The following is a 22,884-nucleotide window of genomic DNA, read 5'->3' as shown; positions in this document are numbered from 1 at the left end:
AGCCACTTTAATAGTTACTGTAAACACTGCAATGTAGCCACTTTAATAGTTATGTAAACACTGCAGTATAGCCAATATAACAGTTAATGTAAACACTGCAGTATAGTCACTATAATAGCTAATGTAGACACTGCAGTATAGTCACTATAATAGTTAATGTAAACACTGCAATATAGCTACTTAATAGTTAATGTAAACACTGCAATATAGCCACTTTAATAGTTAATGTAAACACTGCAGTTTAGCCAATATAATAGTTAATGTAAACACTGCATTATAGCCACTTTAATAGTTATGTAAACACTGCAATAGAGTCACTTTAACAGTTAATGTAAACACTGCAATATAGCCACTTTAATAGTTAATGTAAACACTGCAATATAGCCACTTTAATAGTTAATGTAAACACTGCAATATAGCCACTTTAATAGTTAATGTAAACACTGCAGTATAGCCAATATAATAGTTAATGTAAACACTGCATTATAGCCACTTTAATAGTTATGTAAACACTGCAGTATAGCCACTTTAATAGTTAATGTAAACACTGCCGTATAGCCAATATAATAGTTACTGTAAACACTGCAATATAGCCAATATAATAGTTAATGTAAACACTGCATTATAGCCACTTTAATAGCTATGTAAACACTGCAGTATATCCACTTTAATAGTTAATGTAAACACTGCCGTATAGCCAATATAATAGTTACTGTAAACACTACAATATAGCCAGTATAATAGTTACTGTAAACACTGCAATATAGCCAATATAATAGTTAGTGTAAACACTGCAATATAGCCACTTTAATAGTTATGTAAACACTGCATTATAGTCACTTTAATAGTTACTGTAAACACTGCATTATAGCCACTTTAATAGTTATGTAAACACTGCAATATAGCCACTTTAATAGTTAATGTAAACACTGCATTATAGTCACTTTAATAGTTACTGTAAACACTGCATTATAGCCACTTTAATAGTTATGTAAACACTGCAATATAGCCACTTTAATAGTTAATGTAAACACTGCAATATAGTCACTTTAATAGTTAATGTAAACACTGCAGTATAGCCACTTTAATAGTTAATGTAAACACTGCAGTATAGCCAATATAATAGTTACTGTAAACACTGCATTATAGCCACTTTAATAGTTATGTAAACACTGCAATATAGCCACTTTAATAGTTATGTAAACACTGCAGTATAGCCCATATAACAGTTAATGTAAACACTGCAGTATAGTCACTATAATAGTTAATGTAAACACTGCAATATAGCCACTTTAATAGTTAATGTAAACACTGCAGTATAGTCACTATAATAGTTAATGTAAACACTGCAATATAGCCACTTTAATAGTTAATGTAAACACTGCATTATAGCCACTTAATAGTTAATGTAAACACTGCAATATAACCACTTTAATAGTTAATGTAAACACTGCATTATAGTCACTTTGATAGTTAATGTAAACACTGCAACATAGCCACTTTAATAGTTATGTAAACACTGCAATATAGCCACTTTAATAGTTAATGTAAACACTGCAATATAGCCACTTTAATAGTTAATGTAAACACTGCAATATAGCCACTTTAATAGTTTATGTAAACACTGCATTATAGTCACTTTAATAGTTAATGTAAACACTGCAATATAGCCACTTTAATAGTTAATGTAAACACTGCATTATAGTCACTTTAATAGTTACTGTAAACACTGCATTATAGCCACTTTAATAGTTATGTAAACACTGCAATATAGCCACTTTAATAGTTAATGTAAACACTGCAATATAGCCACTTTAATAGTTAATGTAAACACTGCATTATAGTCACTTTAATAGTTAATGTAAACACTGCAATATAGCCACTTTAATAGTTAATGTAAACACTGCAGTATAGCCAATATAATAGTTACTGTAAACACTGCATTATAGCCACTTTAATAGTTATGTAAACACTGCAGTATAGTCACTATAATAGTTAATGTAAACACTGCAATATAGCCACTTTAATAGTTAATGTAAACACTGCAATATAGCCACTTTAATAGTTAATGTAAACACTGCATTATAGTCACTTTAATACTTAATGTAAACACTGCAATATAGCCACTTTAATAGTTAATGTAAACACTGCAGTATAGCCAATATAATAGTTAATGTAAACACTGCAATATAGCCACTATAATAGTTATGTAAACACTGCAATATAGTCACTTTAATAGTTAATGTAAACACTGCAATATAGCCACTTTAATAGTTAATGTAAACACTGCAATATAGCCACTATAATAGTTACTGTAAACACTGCAATATAGCCACTTTAATAGTTATGTAAACACTGCAGTATAGCCACTTTAATAGTTAATGTAAACACTGCAATATAGCCACTTTAATAGTTACTGTAAACACTGCAATGTAGCCACTTTAATAGTTATGTAAACACTGCAGTATAGCCAATATAACAGTTAATGTAAACACTGCAGTATAGTCACTATAATAGCTAATGTAGACACTGCAGTATAGTCACTATAATAGTTAATGTAAACACTGCAATATAGCTACTTAATAGTTAATGTAAACACTGCAATATAGCCACTTTAATAGTTAATGTAAACACTGCAGTTTAGCCAATATAATAGTTAATGTAAACACTGCATTATAGCCACTTTAATAGTTATGTAAACACTGCAATAGAGTCACTTTAACAGTTAATGTAAACACTGCAATATAGCCACTTTAATAGTTAATGTAAACACTGCAATATAGCCACTTTAATAGTTAATGTAAACACTGCAATATAGCCACTTTAATAGTTAATGTAAACACTGCAGTATAGCCAATATAATAGTTAATGTAAACACTGCATTATAGCCACTTTAATAGTTATGTAAACACTGCAGTATAGCCACTTTAATAGTTAATGTAAACACTGCCGTATAGCCAATATAATAGTTACTGTAAACACTGCAATATAGCCAATATAATAGTTAATGTAAACACTGCATTATAACCACTTTAATAGCTATGTAAACACTGCAGTATATCCACTTTAATAGTTAATGTAAACACTGCCGTATAGCCAATATAATAGTTACTGTAAACACTGCAATATAGCCAGTATAATAGTTACTGTAAACACTGCAATATAGCCAATATAATAGTTAGTGTAAACACTGCAATATAGCCACTTTAATAGTTATGTAAACACTGCAGTATAGCCAGTATAATAGTTACTGTAAACACTGCAATATAGCCAATATAATAGTTAGTGTAAACATTGCATTCTAGCCACTTTAATAGTTATGTAAACACTGCAGTATAGCCAATATAACAGTTAATGTAAACACTGCATTATAGTCACTATAATAGTTAATCTAGACACTGCAGTATAGTCACTATAATAGTTAATGTAAACACTGCAATATAGCCACTTAATAGTTAATGTAAACACTGCAATATAGCCACTTTAATAGTTAATGTAAACACTGCAATATAGCCACTTTAATAGTTAATGTAAACACTGCAATATAGCCACTATAATAGTTATGTAAACACTGCAGTATAGTCACTTTAATAGTTAATGTAAACACTGCAATATAGCCACTTTAATAGTTAATGTAAACACTGCAATATAGCCACTTTAATAGTTAATGTAAACACTGCAGTATAGCCACTTTAATAGTTAATGTAAACACTGCAATATAGCCACTATAATAGTTGATATAAACATTGCAATATACTAACTTAAAAGTAAATGTAAACACTGCAGTATAACCGCTATAATAGTTAACGTAAACACTGCAATATAGCCACTATAATAGTTAATGTAAACACTGCAATATAGCCACTTTAATAGTTAATGTAAACACTGCAATATAGCCACTTTAATAGTTAATGTAAACACTGCATTATAGTCACTTTAATAGTTAATGTAAACACTGCAATATAGCCACTTTAATAGTTAATGTAAACACTGCATTATAGTCACTTTAATAGTTGCTGTAAACACTGCATTATAGCCACTTTAATAGTTATGTAAACACTGCAATATAGTCACTTTAATAGTTAATGTAAACACTGCAATATAGCCACTTTAATAGTTAATGTAAACACTGCAATATAGCCACTTTAATAGTTAATGTAAACACTGCATTATAGTCACTTTAATAGTTAATGTAAACACTGCAATATAGCCACTTTAATAGTTAATGTAAACACTGCAGTATAGCCAATATAATAGTTACTGTAAACACTGCATTATAGCCACTTTAATAGTTATGTAAACACTGCAGTATAGTCACTATAATAGTTAATGTAAACACTGCAATATAGCCACTTTAATAGTTAATGTAAACACTGCAATATAGCCACTTTAATAGTTAATGTAAACACTGCATTATAGTCACTTTAATAGTTAATGTAAACACTGCAATATAGCCACTTTAATAGTTAATGTAAACACTGCAGTATAGCCAATATAATAGTTAATGTAAACACTGCAATATAGCCACTATAATAGTTATGTAAACACTGCAATATAGTCACTTTAATAGTTAATGTAAACACTGCAATATAGCCACTTTAATAGTTAATGTAAACACTGCAATATAGCCACTATAATAGTTACTGTAAACACTGCAATAGAGCCACTTTAATAGTTATGTAAACACTGCAATATAGCCACTTTAATAGTTACTGTAAACACTGCAATGTAGCCACTTTAATAGTTATGTAAACACTGCAGTATAGCCAATATAACAGTTAATGTAAACACTGCAGTATAGTCACTATAATAGCTAATGTAGACACTGCAGTATAGTCACTATAATAGTTAATGTAAACACTGCAATATAGCCAGTTAATAGTTAATGTAAACACTGCAATATAGCCACTTTAATAGTTAATGTAAACACTGCAGTTTAGCCAATATAACAGTTAATGTAAACAATGCATTATAGCCACTTTAATAGTTCTGTAAACACTGCAATAGAGTCACTTTAACAGTTAATCTAAACACTGCAATATAGCCACTTTAATAGTTAATGTAAACACTGCAATATAGCCACTTTAATAGTTAATGTAAACACTGCAATATAGCCACTTTAATAGTTAATGTAAACACTGCAGTATAGCCAATATAATAGTTAATGTAAACACTGCATTATTGCCACTTTAATAGTTATGTAAACACTGCAGTATAGCCACTTTAATAGTTAATGTAAACACTGCCGTATAGCCAATATAAAAGTTACTGTAAACACTGCAATATAGCCAATATAATAGTTAATGTAAACACTGCATTATAGCCACTTTAATAGTTATGTAAACACTGCAGTATAGCCACTTTAATAGTTAATGTAAACACTGCCGTATAGCCAATATAATAGTTACTGTAAACACTGCAATATAGCCAGTATAATAGTTACTGTAAACACTGCAATATAGCCAATATAATAGTTAGTGTAAACACTGCAATATAGCCACTTTAATAGTTATGTAAACACTGCAGTATAGCCAGTATAATAGTTACTGTAAACACTGCAATATAGCCAATATAATAGTTAGTGTAAACATTGCATTGTAGCCACTTTAATAGTTATGTAAACACTGCAGTATAGCCAATATAACAGTTAATGTAAACACTGCATTATAGTCACTATAATAGTTAATGTAGACACTGCAGTATAGTCACTATAATAGTTAATGTAAACACTGCAATATAGCCACTTTAATAGTTAATGTAAACACTGCAGTATAGCCACTTTAATAGTTAATGTAAACACTGCAATATAGCCACTATAATAGTTGATATAAACATTGCTATATACTAACTTAAAAGTAAATGTAAACACTGCAGTATAACCGCTATAATAGTTAACGTAAACACTGCAATATAGCCACTATAATAGTTAATGTAAACACTGCAATATAGCCACTTTAATAGTTAATGTAAACACTGCATTATAGTCACTTTGATAGTTAATGTAAACACTGCAACATAGCCACTTTAATAGTTATGTAAACACTGCAATATAGCCACTTTAATAGTTAATGTAAACACTGCAATATAGCCACTTTAATAGTTAATGTAAACACTGCATTATAGTCACTTTAATAGTTAATGTAAACACTGCAATATAGCCACTTTAATAGTTAATGTAAACACTGCATTATAGTCACTTTAATAGTTGCTGTAAACACTGCATTATAGCCACTTTAATAGTTATGTAAACACTGCAATATAGTCACTTTAATAGTTAATGTAAACACTGCAATATAGCCACTTTAATAGTTAATGTAAACACTGCAATATAGCCACTTTAATAGTTAATGTAAACACTGCATTATAGTCACTTTAATAGTTAATGTAAACACTGCAATATAGCCACTTTAATAGTTAATGTCAACACTGCAGTATAGCCAGTATAACAGTTAATGTAAACACTGCAGTATAGTCACTATAATAGCTAATGTAGACACTGCAGTATAGTCACTATAATAGTTAATGTAAACACTGCAATATAGCCAGTTAATAGTTAATGTAAACACTGCAATATAGCCACTTTAATAGTTAATGTAAACACTGCAGTTTAGCCAATATAATAGTTAATGTAAACACTGCATTATAGCCACTTTAATAGTTATGTAAACACTGCAATAGAGTCACTTTAACAGTTAATGTAAACACTGCAATATAGCCACTTTAATAGTTAATGTAAACACTGCAATATAGCCTCTTTAATAGTTAATGTAAACACTGCAATATAGCCACTTTAATAGTTAATGTAAACACTGCAGTATAGCCAATATAATAGTTAATGTAAACACTGCATTATAGCCACTTTAATAGTTATGTAAACACTGCATTATAGTCACTTTAATAGTTAATGTAAACACTGCAATATAGCCACTTTAATAGTTAATGTAAACACTGCAATATAGCCACTATAATAGTTACTGTAAACACTGCAATATAGCTACTTTAATAGTTATGTAAACACTGCATTATAGTCACTTTAATAGTTAATGTAAACACTGCAATATAGCCACTTTAATAGTTAATGTAAACACTGCAATATAGCCACTATAATAGTTACTGTAAACACTGCAATATAGCCACTTTAATAGTTATGTAAACACTGCAATATAGCCACTTTAATAGTTAATGTAAACACTGCAATATAGCCACTTTAATAGTTAATGTAAACACTGCAATGTAGCCACTATAATAGTTATGTAAACACTGCAGTATAGTCACTTTAATAGTTAATGTAAACGCTGCAATATAGCCACTTTAATAGTTAATGTAAACACTGCAATATAGCCACTTTAATAGTTAATGTAAACACTGCAGTATAGCCACTTTAATAGTTAATGTAAACACTGCAATATAGCCACTATAATAGTTGATATAAACATTGCTATATACTAACTTAAAAGTAAATGTAAACACTGCAGTATAACCACTATAATAGTTAACGTAAACACTGCAATATAGCCACTATAATAGTTAATGTAAACACTGCAATATAGCCACTTTAATAGTTAATGTAAACACTGCAATATAGCCACTTTAATAGTTAATGTAAACACTGCATTATAGTCACTTTAATAGTTAATGTAAACACTGCAATATAGCCACTTTAATAGTTAATGTAAACACTGCATTATAGTCACTTTAAGAGTTGCTGTAAACACTGCATTATAGCCACTTTAATAGTTATGTAAACACTGCAATATAGTCACTTTAATAGTTAATGTAAACAATGCATTATAGTCACTTTAATAGTTAATGTAAACACTGCAATATAGCCACTTTAATAGTTAATGTAAACACTGCAGTATAGCCAATATAATAGTTACTGTAAACACTGCATTATAGCCACTTTAATAGTTATGTAAACACTGCAGTATAGTCACTATAATAGTTAATGTAAACACTGCAATATAGCCACTTTAATAGTTAATGTAAACACTGCAATATAGCCACTTTAATAGTTAATGTAAACACTGCATTATAGTCACTTTAATAGTTAATGTAAACACTGCAATATAGCCACTTTAATAGTTAATGTAAACACTGCAGTATAGCCAATATAATAGTTAATGTAAACACTGCAATATAGCCACTGTAATAGTTATGTAAACACTGCAATATAGTCACTTTAATAGTTAATGTAAACACTGCAATATAGCCACATTAATAGTTAATGTAAACACTGCATTATAGTCACTTTAATAGTTAATGTAAAGACTGCAATATAGCCACTTTAATAGTTAATGTAAACACTGCAGTATAGCCAATATAATAGTTACTGTAAACACTGCATTATAGCCACTTTAATAGTTATGTAAACACTGCAGTATAGTCACTATAATAGTTAATGTAAACACTGCAATATAGCCACTTTAATAGTTAATGTAAACACTGCAATATAGCCACTTTAATAGTTAATGTAAACACTGCATTATAGTCACTTTAATAGTTAATGTAAACACTGCAATATAGCCACTTTAATAGTTAATGTAAACACTGCAGTATAGCCAATATAATAGTTAATGTAAACACTGCAATATAGCCACTATAATAGTTATGTAAACACTGCAATATAGTCACTTTAATAGTTAATGTAAACACTGCAATATAGCCACTTTAATAGTTAATGTAAACACTGCAATATAGCCACTATAATAGTTACTGTAAACACTGCAATATAGCCACTTTAATAGTTATGTAAACACTGCAATATAGCCACTTTAATAGTTACTGTAAACACTGCAATGTAGCCACTTTAATAGTTATGTAAACACTGCAGTATAGCCAATATAACAGTTAATGTAAACACTGCAGTATAGTCACTTTGATAGTTAATGTAAACACTGCAATATAGCCACTATAATAGTTATGTAAACACTGCAATATAGTCACTTTAATAGTTAATGTAAACACTGCAATATAGCCACTTTAATAGTTAATGTAAACACTGCAATATAGCCACTATAATAGTTACTGTAAACACTGCAATATAGCCACTTTAATTGTTATGTAAACACTGCATTATAGTCACTTTAATAGTTAATGTAAACACTGCAATATAGCCACTTTAATAGTTAATGTGAACACTGCAATATAACCACTATAATAGTTACTGTAAACACTGCAATATAGCCACTTTAATAGTTATGTAAACACTGCAGTATAGCCACTTTAATAGTTAATGTAAACACTGCAATATAGCCACTTTAATAGTTACTGTAAACACTGCAATGTAGCCACTTTAATAGTTATGTAAACACTGCAGTATAGCCAATATAACAGTTAATGTAAACACTGCAGTATAGTCACTATAATAGCTAATGTAGACACTGCAGTATAGTCACTATAATAGTTAATGTAAACACTGCAATATACCCACTTAATAGTTAATGTAAACACTGCAATATAGCCACTTTAATAGTTAATGTAAACACTGCAGTTTAGCCAATATAATAGTTAATGTAAACACTGCATTATAGCCACTTTAATAGTTATGTAAACACTGCAATAGAGTCACTTTAACAGTTAATGTAAACACTGCAATATAGCCACTTTAATAGTTAATGTAAACACTGCAATATAGCCACTTTAATAGTTAATGTAAACACTGCAATATAGCCACTTTAATAGTTAATGTAAACACTGCAGTATAGCCAATATAATAGTTAATGTAAACACTGCATTATAGCCACTTTAATAGTTATGTTAACACTGCAGTATAGCCACTTTAATAGTTAATGTAAACACTGCCGTATAGCCAATATAAAAGTTACTGTAAACACTGCAATATAGCCAATATAATAGTTAATGTAAACACTGCATTATAGCCACTTTAATAGTTATGTGAACACTGCAGTATAGCCACTTTAATAGTTAATGTAAACACTGCAATATAGCCACTTTAATAGTTAATGTTAACACTGCAATATAACCACTATAATAGTTACTGTAAACACTGCAATATAGCCACTTTAATAGTTATGTAAACACTGCAATAGAGTCACTTTAACAGTTAATGTAAACACTGCAATATAGCCACTTTAATAGTTAATGTGAACACTGCAATATAACCACTATAATAGTTACTGTAAACACTGCAATATAGCCACTTTAATAGTTAATGTGAACACTGCAATATAACCACTATAATAGTTACTGTAAACACTGCAATATAGCCACTTTTATAGTTATGTAAACACTGCAGTATAGCCACTTTAATAGTTAATGTAAACACTGCAATATAGCCACTTTAATAGTTACTGTAAACACTGCAATGTAGCCACTTTAATAGTTATGTAAACACTGCAGTATAGCCAATATAACAGTTAATGTAAACACTGCAGTATAGTCACTATAATAGCTAATGTAGACACTGCAGTATAGTCACTATAATAGTTAATGTAAACACTGCAATATACCCACTTAATAGTTAATGTAAACACTGCAATATAGCCACTTTAATAGTTAATGTAAACACTGCAGTTTAGCCAATATAATAGTTAATGTAAACACTGCATTATAGCCACTTTAATAGTTATGTAAACACTGCAATAGAGTCACTTTAACAGTTAATGTAAACACTGCAATATAGCCACTTTAATAGTTAATGTAAACACTGCAATATAGCCACTTTAATAGTTAATGTAAACACTGCAATATAGCCACTTTAATAGTTAATGTAAACACTGCAGTATAGCCAATATAATAGTTAATGTAAACACTGCATTATAGCCACTTTAATAGTTATGTTAACACTGCAGTATAGCCACTTTAATAGTTAATGTAAACACTGCCGTATAGCCAATATAAAAGTTACTGTAAATTCTGCAATATAGCCAATATAATAGTTAATGTAAACACTGCATTATAGCCACTTTAATAGTTATGTGAACACTGCAGTATAGCCACTTTAATAGTTAATGTAAACACTGCCGTATAGCCAGTATAATAGTTACTGTAAACACTGCAATATAGCCAGTATAATAGTTACTGTAAACACTGCAATATAGGCAATATAATAGTTAGTGTAAACACTGCAATATAGCCACTTTAATAGTTATGTAAACACTGCAGTATAGCCAGTATAATAGTTACTGTAAACACTGCAATATAGCCAATATAATAGTTAGTGTAAACATTGCATTGTAGCCACTTTAATAGTTATGTAAACACTGCAGTATAGCCAATATAACAGTTAATGTAAACAGTGCATTATAGTCACTATAATAGTTAATGTAGACACTGCAGTATAGTCACTATAATAGTTAATGTAAACACTGCAATATAGCCACTTAATAGTTAATGTAAACACTGCAATATAGCCACTATAATAGTTATGTAAACACTGCAGTATAGTCACTTTAATAGTTAATGTAAACACTGCAATATAGCCACTTTAATAGTTAATGTAAACACTGCAATATAGCCACTTTAATAGTTAATGTAAACACTGCAATATAGCCACTATAATAGTTATGTAAACACTGCAGTATAGTCACTTTAATAGTTAATGTAAACACTTCAATATAGCCACTTTAATAGTTAATGTAAACACTGCAATATAGCCACTTTGATAGTTAATGTAAACACTGCAGTATAGCCACTTTAATAGTTAATGTAAACACTGCCGTATAGCCAATATAATAGTTACTGTAAACACTGCAATATAGCCAATATAATAGTTAATGTCAACACTGCATTATAGCCACTTTAATAGCTATGTAATCACTGCAGTATATCCACTTTAATAGTTAATGTAAACACTGCCGTATAGCCAATATAATAGTTACTGTAAACACTGCAATATAGCCAGTATAATAGTTACTGTAAACACTGCAATATAGCCAATATGATAGTTAGTGTAAACACTGCAATATAGCCACTTTAATAGTTATGTAAACACTGCAGTATAGCCAGTATAATAGTTACTGTAAACACTGCAATATAGCCAATATAATAGTTAGTGTAAACATTGCATTCTAGCCACTTTAATAGTTATGTAAACACTGCAGTATAGCCAATATAACAGTTAATGTAAACACTGCATTATAGTCACTATAATAGTTAATCTAGACACTGCAGTATAGTCACTATAATAGTTAATGTAAACACTGCAATATAGCCACTTAATAGTTAATGTAAACACTGCAATATAGCCACTTTAATAGTTAATGTAAACACTGCAATATAGCCACTTTAATAGTTAATGTAAACACTGCAATATAGCCACTATAATAGTTATGTAAACACTGCAGTATAGTCACTTTAATAGTTAATGTAAACACTGCAATATAGCCACTTTAATAGTTAATGTAAACACTGCAATATAGCCACTTTAATAGTTAATGTAAACACTGCAGTATAGCCACTTTAATAGTTAATGTAAACACTGCAAAATAGCCACTATAATAGTTGATATAAACATTGCAATATACTAACTTAAAAGTAAATGTAAACACTGCAGTATAACCGCTATAATAGTTAACGTAAACACTGCAATATAGCCACTATAATAGTTAATGTAAACACTGCAATATAGCCACTTTAATAGTTGATGTAAACACTGCAATATAGCCACTTTAATAGTTAATGTAAACACTGCATTATAGTCACTTTAATAGTTAATGTAAACACTGCAATATAGCCACTTTAATAGTTAATGTAAACACTGCATTATAGTCACTTTAATAGTTGCTGTAAACACTGCATTATAGCCACTTTAATAGTTATGTAAACACTGCAATATAGTCACTTTAATAGTTAATGTAAACACTGCAATATAGCCACTTTAATAGTTAATGTAAACACTGCAATATAGCCACTTTAATAGTTAATGTAAACACTGCATTATAGTCACTTTAATAGTTAATGTAAACACTGCAATATAGCCACTTTAATAGTTAATGTAAACACTGCAGTATAGCCAATATAATAGTTATTGTAAACACTGCATTATAGCCACTTTAATAGTTATGTAAACACTGCAGTATAGTCACTATAGTAGTTAATGTAAACACTGCAATATAGCCACTTTAATAGTTAATGTAAACACTGCAATATAGCCACTTTAATAGTTAATGTAAACACTGCATTATAGTCACTTTAATAGTTAATGTAAACACTGCAATATAGCCACTTTAATAGTTAATGTAAACACTGCAGTATAGCCAATATAATAGTTAATGTAAACACTGCAATATAGCCACTATAATAGTTATGTAAACACTGCAATATAGTCACTTTAATAGTTAATGTAAACACTGCAATATAGCCACTTTAATAGTTAATGTAAACACTGCAATATAGCCACTATAATAGTTACTGTAAACACTGCAATAGAGCCACTTTAATAGTTATGTAAACACTGCAATATAGCCACTTTAATAGTTACTGTAAACACTGCAATGTAGCCACTTTAATAGTTATGTAAACACTGCAGTATAGCCAATATAACAGTTAATGTAAACACTGCAGTATAGTCACTATAATAGCTAATGTAGACACTGCAGTATAGTCACTATAATAGTTAATGTAAACACTGCAATATAGCCACTTAATAGTTAATGTAAACACTGCAATATAGCCACTTTAATAGTCACTGTAAACACTGCAGTTTAGCCAATATAATAGTTAATGTAAACACTGCATTATAGCCACTTTAATAGTTATGTAAACACTGCAATAGAGTCACTTTAACAGTTAATGTAAACACTGCAATATAGCCACTTTAATAGTTAATGTAAACACTGCAATATAGCCACTTTAATAGTTAATGTAAACACTGCAATATAGCCACTTTAATAGTTAATGTAAACACTGCAGTATAGCCAATATAATAGTTAATGTAAACACTGCATTATTGCCACTTTAATAGTTATGTAAACACTGCAGTATAGCCACTTTAATAGTTAATGTAAACACTGCCGTATAGCCAATATAAAAGTTACTGTAAACACTGCAATATAGCCAATATAATAGTTAATGTAAACACTGCATTATAGCCACTTTAATAGTTATGTAAACACTGCAGTATAGCCACTTTAATAGTTAATGTAAACACTGCCGTATAGCCAATATAATAGTTACTGTAAACACTGCAATATAGCCAGTATAATAGTTACTGTAAACACTGCAATATAGCCAATATAATAGTTAGTGTAAACACTGCAATATAGCCACTTTAATAGTTATGTAAACACTGCAGTATAGCCAGTATAATAGTTACTGTAAACACTGCAATATAGCCAATATAATAGTTAGTGTAAACATTGCATTGTAGCCACTTTAATAGTTATGTAAACACTGCAGTATAGCCAATATAACAGTTAATGTAAACACTGCATTATAGTCACTATAATAGTTAATGTAGACACTGCAGTATAGTCACTATAATAGTTAATGTAAACACTGCAATATAGGCACTTTAATAGTTAATGTAAACACTGCAGTATAGCCACTTTAATAGTTAATGTAAACACTGCAATATAGCCACTATAATAGTTGATATAAACATTGCTATATACTAACTTAAAAGTAAATGTAAACACTGCAGTATAACCGCTATAATAGTTAACGTAAACACTGCAATATAGCCACTATAATAGTTAATGTAAACACTGCAATATAGCCACTTTAATAGTTAATGTAAACACTGCATTATAGTCACTTTGATAGTTAATGTAAACACTGCAACATAGCCACTTTAATAGTTATGTAAACACTGCAATATAGCCACTTTAATAGTTAATGTAAACACTGCAATATAGCCACTTTAATAGTTAATGTAAACACTGCATTATAGTCACTTTAATAGTTAATGTAAACACTGCAATATAGCCACTTTAATAGTTAATGTAAACACTGCATTATAGTCACTTTAATAGTTGCTGTAAACACTGCATTATAGCCACTTTAATAGTTATGTAAACACTGCAATATAGTCACTTTAATAGTTAATGTAAACACTGCATTATAGCCACTTTAATAGTTAATGTAAACACTGCAATATAGCCACTTTAATAGTTAATGTAAACACTGCATTATAGTCACTTTAATAGTTAATGTAAACACTGCAATATAGCCACTTTAATAGTTAATGTAAACACTGCAGTATAGCCAATATAATAGTTACTGTAAACACTGCATTATAGCCACTTTAATAGTTATGTAAACACTGCAGTATAGTCACTATAATAGTTAATGTAAACACTGCAATATAGCCACTTTAATAGTTAATGTAAACACTGCAATATAGCCACTTTAATAGTTAATGTAAACACTGCATTATAGTCACTTTAATAGTTAATGTAAACACTGCAATATAGCCACTTTAATAGTTAATGTAAATACTGCTGTATAGCCAATATAATAGTTAATGTAAACACTGCAATATAGCCACTATAATAGTTATGTAAACACTGCAATATAGTCACTTTAATAGTTAATGTAAACACTGCAATATAGCCACTTTAATAGTTAATGTAAACACTGCAATATAGCCACTATAATAGTTACTGTAAACACTGCAATATAGCCACTTTAATAGTTATGTAAACACTGCAATATAGCCACTTTAATAGTTACTGTAAACACTGCAATGTAGCCACTTTAATAGTTATGTAAACACTGCAGTATAGCCAATATAACAGTTAATGTAAACACTGCAGTATAGTCACTATAATAGCTAATGTAAACACTGCAATATACCCACTTAATAGTTAATGTAAACACTGCAATATAGCCACTTTAATAGTTAATGTAAACACTGCAGTTTAGCCAATATAATAGTTAATGTAAACACTGCATTATAGCCACTTTAATAGTTATGTAAACACTGCAATAGAGTCACTTTAACAGTTAATGTAAACACTGCAATATAGCCACTTTAATAGTTAATGTAAACACTGCAATATAGCCACTTTAATAGTTAATGTAAACACTGCAATATAGCCACTTTAATAGTTAATGTAAACACTGCCGTATAGCCAATATAATAGTTAATGTAAACACTGCATTATAGCCACTTTAATAGTTATGTAAACACTGCAGTATAGCCACTTTAATAGTTAATGTAAACACTGCCGTATAGCCAATATAAAAGTTACTGTAAACACTGCAATATAGCCAATATAATAGTTAATTGAAACACTGCATTATAGCCCCTTTAATAGTTATGTGAACACTGCAGTATAGCCACTTTAATAGTTAATGTAAACACTGCTGTATAGCCAATATAATAGTTACTGTAAACACTGCAATATAGCCAGTATAATAGTTACTGTAAACACTGCAATATAGGCAATATAATAGTTAGTGTAAACACTGCAATATAGCCACTTTAATAGTTATGTAAACACTGCAGTATAGCCAGTATAATAGTTACTGTAAACACTGCAATATAGCCAATATAATAGTTAGTGTAAACATTGCATTGTAGCCACTTTAATAGTTATGTAAACACTGCAGTATAGCCAATATAACAGTTAATGTAAACAGTGCATTATAGTCACTATAATAGTTAATGTAGACACTGCAGTATAGTCACTATAATAGTTAATGTAAACACTGCAATAAAGCCACTTAATAGTTAATGTAAACACTGCAATATAGCCACTATAATAGTTATGTAAACACTGCAGTATAGTCACTTTAATAGTTAATGTAAACACTGCAATATAGCCACTTTAATAGTTAATGTAAACACTGCAATATAGCCACTTTAATAGTTAATGTAAACACTGCAATATAGCCACTTTAATAGTTAATGTAAACACTGCAATATAGCCACTATAATAGTTATGTAAACACTGCAGTATAGTCACTTTAATAGTTAATGTAAACACTGCAATATAGCCACTTTAATAGTTAATGTAAACACTGCAATATAGCCACTTTGATAGTTAATGTAAACACTGCAGTATAGCCACTTTAATAGTTAATGTAAACACTGCAATATAGCCACTATAATAGTTGATATAAACATTGCTGTATACTAACTTAAAAGTAAATGTAAACACTGCAGTATAACCGCTATAATAGTTAACGTAAACACTGCAATATAGCCACTATAATAGTTAATGTAAACACTTCAATATAGCCACTTTAATTGTTATGTAAACACTGCAATATAGCCACTTTAATAGTTAATGTAAACACTGCAGTATAGCCAATATAATAGTTAATGTAAACACTGCATTATAGTCACTATAATAGTTGCTGTAAATATTGCAATATAGTCACTTTAATAGTTACTGTAGACACTGCAATATAGCCCCTTTAATAGTTAACGTAAACACTGCAATATAGCCACTTTAATAGTTAACGTAAACACTGCAATATAGCCACTTTAATAGTTAACGTAAACGCTGGAATATAGCCACATAAACACTGCAATATAGCCACAATAATAGTTAATGTAAACACTGCAATATAGCCACTTTAATAGTTAATGTAAACACTGCAATATAGCCACTGTAATAGTTAATGTAAACACTGCAATATATCCACTATAATAGTTAATATAAACATTGCTATATACTAACTTAAAAGTAAATGTAAACACTGCAGTATAACCGCTATAATAGTTAACGTAAACACTGCAATATAGCCACTATAATAGTTAATGTAAACAATTCAGTCTAGGCACTATAATAGTCATTGTAAACACTAGAGTATTACCACTAGAAATAAATAATGAATGTAAATACTGCACTACAGCCACTGTAAGTTAATATTTAATGTAAGCACTGCAGTATAGCCGCAGTATGGCCACTATAAGTAAATGGTTAACATAAATACTGGTATAGCCTCTGCAGTAAATAGTTCATGTAAACACTACAATGTTGCCACTATAATAGTTATGTAAATGCTGCATTATAGTCACTATAATAAACAGTTAATGTAAATGGTACATTATGGCCACTAAAATAGTTGTTAGCACAGTATATAGCCACTACAAATAAATAGTTAATGTAAGCACTACAGTATTGCCACTATAACAGTTAATGTAGACAACTCTGCAGTAAACAATAGGTAATGTAAACTCTTCAGTAAATTCACTGTCGGTGAATAGTTGAAATAGTTAAATAATCAGCTAATCAGCAGATGAAAGGATTCTTATCATAAATATAGATCAAAAACAACTTATGCCAATGGCGGCACATCAGACTTTAGAAAAGCTGATGGTAGAAGTTGTATTTTTGTTTTGTATGTACTAAAAACTTAAATTAAATTAAAGGGACAAATATGACTCGACATGCATTTAAGTGGACCTGGCATAGCAGTTCTAAAATTTTGCCAATTCCCGTTGTAGATTATCAACATGAATGTAGATCATAGGTGTAACTAATAAACATCATTGTCGATCATAAACATAAATATAAATTGTAAACAAAAATATGGATCACAAACATACATAAACAAAAATGTTGATTACAAGCACAACAAATATAAAGCTGTATACCAGAAATTCTTGAATGTATCAGTGTGTTCAGTGTAGAATTGTTGAGATCAAAGGTCTCCGAATCAATAGTGTGTCAGAATATATAAGAGATTTAAGGATGATTCTGAATTTTGCTGTCGTATGTGTGGTCATAACAGAATTATGCTATCTGATTACCAGGCAACAATGCTGAAGAAAAGCAAGAATAAAATAAGAAGACGGAATACAGAACCTAGTATATTTTTCCCAGATAATGAGGGATTGAAGCCACAATCACCTTGTGAAGAAAGTTGTCCACTCTAGCACAGATTACAGGTAAGAATCAATCTTTCTTTTGAGTAATGTTCTTTACAAATAAAAAAATACTGTGTAATGTTTTGTGAAGATTTATTACAGGTTTAACCTATTAAATAAAAGTATGTCATTTCAATTTATGATAGAAAGTTATAAACAGTAACTGTGTTTCTATCAAATCTGCCAGTGCAGCACAGTTTGAGGCAGTAAAATGCAGGGTACATTGATGCACCCTAAACAGAGGATTTTAACTCCTGTATCCCCCAGTTTCAACTTGCTTGACAGTATCTTGCTTTACTCATTGGCACACTTTTTTCTCGGGGAAAATTTTCTAAAAGTTCTAGTACTACTTGTTAGATGCATACCTCTCCATATTTGTATTGGCTCTAGTCACGAAAAGTTTAAAAATCTTTGAATGCATGTCCCCTCGTCTCTTTTGGCTTTATTTAATAGCCAGTTGTTAAGGCTTTAAAGTCATTCATTGCACTTCTCCATGTATCTTTTGGCTTTATTATCATTCATTGTACGTCTCCATGCCTCTTTCAGCTTTATTATCATTCACTGCATCTCTCCTTGTCTCTTTTTTGCTTTATTAATAGTCAGAGTCACTAAAGGCTTTAAAATCTTTCCATCTCTCCTTGTCTCTTTTGGCTTTATTATCCGTCATTGCACCTATCCTTGTCTCTTTCGGCTTTATTATTAGAGAGTCACGAAAGGTTTTAAAATGTTTACACCTCTCCTTGTCTCTTTTGGCTTTATTATCATTCACTGCACCTCCTTGTCTCTTTCAGATTTATTAATAGCCAGAGTCAAAAAAGGTTTTAAAATCTTTGCACCCCTACTTGTCTCTTTTGGCTTTATTATCATTCATTGCACCTCTCCTTGTCTCTTTTGGCTTTATTATCATTCATTGCACCTCTCCATGTCTCTTTTGGCTTTATTATCATTCATTGCACCTCTACTTGTCTCTTTTGGCTTTATTATCATTCATTGCACCTCTCCATGTCTCTTTTGGCTTTATTATCATTCATTGCACCTCTCCATGTCTCTTTTGGCTTTATTATCATTCATTGCACCTCTCCTTGTCTCTTTTGGCTTTATTAATAGCCAGAGTCACGAAAGGTTTTAAAATCTTTGCACCTCTCCTTGTCTCTTTTGACTTTATTATCATTCATTGCACCTCTCCTTGTCTCTGTTGGCTTTATTAATAGCCAGAGCCACTAAAGACTTTAAAATCTTTGCACCTTTCCTTGTCTCTTTTGGCTTAACTATCATTCATTGCACCTCTCCATGTCTCTTTTGGCTTTATTATCATTCATTGCACCTCTCCATATCTCTTTCGGCTTTATTAATAGCCAGAGTCACGAAAGGTTTTACGATCTTTGATTGCACCTCTCCTTATCTCTTTTGGCTTTATTATCATTCATTGCACCTCTCCTTGTCTCTTTTGGCTTTATTATCATTCATTGCACCTCTCATTGTCTCTTTTGGCTTTATTATCATTCATTGCACATGCCCTTGTCTCATTTGGCTTTATTAATAGCAAGAGTCACGAAAGGTTTTAAAATCTTTGCACCTCTCCTTGTCTCTTTTGGCTTTATTATCATTCACTGCACCTCTCCTTTTCTCTTTCAGCTTTATTAATAGCCCGAGTCATTAAAGGCTTTAAAATCTTTCCATCTCTCCTTGTCTCTTTTGGCTTTATTATCATTCATTGCACCTCTCCATGTCTCTTTTGGGTTTATTATCATTCACTGCACCTCTCCTTGTCTCCTTTTGCTTTATTATCATTCACTGCACCTCTCCTTGTCTCTTTTCTCTTTATTATCATTCATTGCACCTCTCCTTGTCTCTTTTGGCTTTATTATCATTCATTGCAAATGTGCTTGTCTCTTTTGGCTTTTTTAATAACAAGAGTCACGAAAGGTTTTAAAATGTTTGCATCTCTCCTTGTCTCTTTCGGCTTTATTATCATTCATTGCACCTCTCTATGTCTCTTTTGGCTTTATTAATAGCCAGAGTCATAAAAGGTTTTACAATCTTTGATTGCACCTCTCCTTGTCTCTTTTGGCTTTATTATCATTCATTGCGCCTCTCCTTGTCTCTTTTGGCTTTATTAATAGAGCCAGTAAAGACTTTAAAATCTTTGCACCTCTCCTTGTCTCTTTTGGCTTTATTGTCATTCTTTGCACATGGCCTTGTCTCTTTTGGCTTTATTAATAGCAAGAGTCATGAAAGGTTTTAAAATGTTTGTACCTCTCCTTGTCTCTTTTGGCTTTATTATCATTCATCGCACCTCTCCTTGTCTCTTTTGGTTTTATTAATAGTCAGTCACGAAAGGTTTTACAATCTTTGATTGCACCTCTCCTTGTCTCTTTTGGCTTTATCAGTAGTCAGAGTCACGAAAGGCTTTAAAATCTTTGCACCTCTCCCTGTCTCTTTTGGTATTAGTATCATTCATTGCACCCTCTCCATGTCTCTTTTGGCTTTATTAATAGCCAGAGACATGAAAGGTTTTAAAATCTTTCATTGCACCTCTTCTTGTCTCTTTTGGCTTTATTAATAGAGTCACTAAAGGGTTTAAAACTTTTAGTTGCAACTCTCCATGTCTCTTTTGTCTCTAGTGATAGCTAGAATTACTAAAGACTGTAAGATCATTAAGAGGGCACTTAATTCCTATTTTAAAGGAACATTTTGGCAAGCACAACATTCTTTGTTTATAATTGTCTTTTGAGTTCAGTGCAACATTACATATGACACTGGGAATAACATTTTTGAGATTTTATTAAAGGCAAAAAGCAAACAATTCTTCAGGCAATAGACTTGTGGAAATACAGAATTTTATATTTAATTAAGAAATATTTGTTTGAAAAGAAAAATAATACAGAAAAAAGTAAATTATTACAGCAAACTCAGGTAGATAATGGAAAATTCCATCATACATCAATTTTCAGGTAAACTATATATTCAAGCTAATAAATGTTTCTATTGGTTACTTTAACCATTGACAAAATGTTTATAGCAACAATAAAGTATCCAGGGAAAACATGATAATGCAGTGCAGAGGACAACATTAAGGTGGCAAAACTGCCAAAGCAAATAAGTTTGTGTTTTTTTTCTTACTACTACTAGTGTGTTAGGTACAATCTGTTTTTCGGGCCCCGAGTGGCCGAGTGGTCTAACGCGCTCTCTGTTATGGATCACTGCCATCTCACCTCTGTCTGCGTGGGTTCGAGTCTCGGATTCAGCCAATGTGGGTATGTGAGAAAGCTTACCAGTAGTTTCTCGTGGGTCGGTGGTTCTTTCCGGGGTTTTCTCGATTCTTCCTCCACCATTAATACTGGCCGCCATGTATAGCCTATTGTGTGCTGAAAAATGGCATTAAACCTTACAACAACAACAACAGTCTGTTTTTGTCTTGCCCCTATGTAATTTTTTTTGGTGGGAGGACTGGGAAAACCATGCAACCCTGCTAGATCAATACAGATTTAGAGTTACAAATTTAGTAACCCAAAACTACATGCCCTATAGTCACTAAACACAGCTTGAGAGTACATTGATTTTTCATTTAATGTTTATAACCAAAAAGAGCATGTATTTATTTTGGAATGGTGTTAAACATTCAGGTTTTTTTGTGAAACATTTTAAAAATATTACATTTCAGTAAAAATGTGTACTCGTGTTTAGAGCCTTGTGAATATGGTGTGAAGAACATATTCTTCACCTCTCACCAAAGGATCTCACTCATACAGTTGACATTTGTATCTTGCAATTCCTTCCTAATATGCAACTAGTGTAGTTGTCCCTCACTATAAAATACCTTGATGTAGTATGCTCCCTGATTATAAAATACCTCGATATAATATATACGGTTCCTGACTATAAAATACCTCGGTGTAGTATGGTCCCATATATATATGTATATATAAAAAAGTTATTGGTATGGTCATGAATCCCAGTTATGGTATGACGATTGATATCGACTCTGCCTTGGTATAAAGTGACTTACTGTATAATGCAGTACAGCGTCATACTTCACATTAACACAGTACACTGTCATGATTCAAATTAACACAGTACACTGTTTTGATTTATTT

The 22,884-nt window shown here is 30.7% G+C and overlaps 1 protein-coding gene across 1 annotated transcript in view; it reads left to right on the top strand.

The window, feature by feature from the left end:
- The window catches only part of LOC149787195 (diacylglycerol kinase theta-like), a 124,027-nt gene that overhangs the window by 88,728 nt on the left and 12,415 nt on the right, over nt 1-22,884 (top strand). The window contains exon 23 of the mRNA XM_089977698.1: nt 18,674-18,808. Coding sequence (XP_089833824.1) covers nt 18,674-18,796 — 123 coding nt within the window. The 3' untranslated portion in view covers nt 18,797-18,808. The remainder of the gene's footprint in view (nt 1-18,673; nt 18,809-22,884) is intronic.

The sequence above is a fragment of the Sinohyriopsis cumingii genome, chromosome 12, assembly GCF_028554795.1.
Source record: "Sinohyriopsis cumingii isolate HCF-2022 chromosome 12, ASM2855479v2, whole genome shotgun sequence".
Classification (NCBI taxonomy): domain Eukaryota; kingdom Metazoa; phylum Mollusca; class Bivalvia; order Unionida; family Unionidae; genus Sinohyriopsis; species Sinohyriopsis cumingii.
The sequence above is the reverse complement of the archived record's forward strand: the minus strand, read 5'-3'. Positions and strand labels throughout refer to the sequence as shown.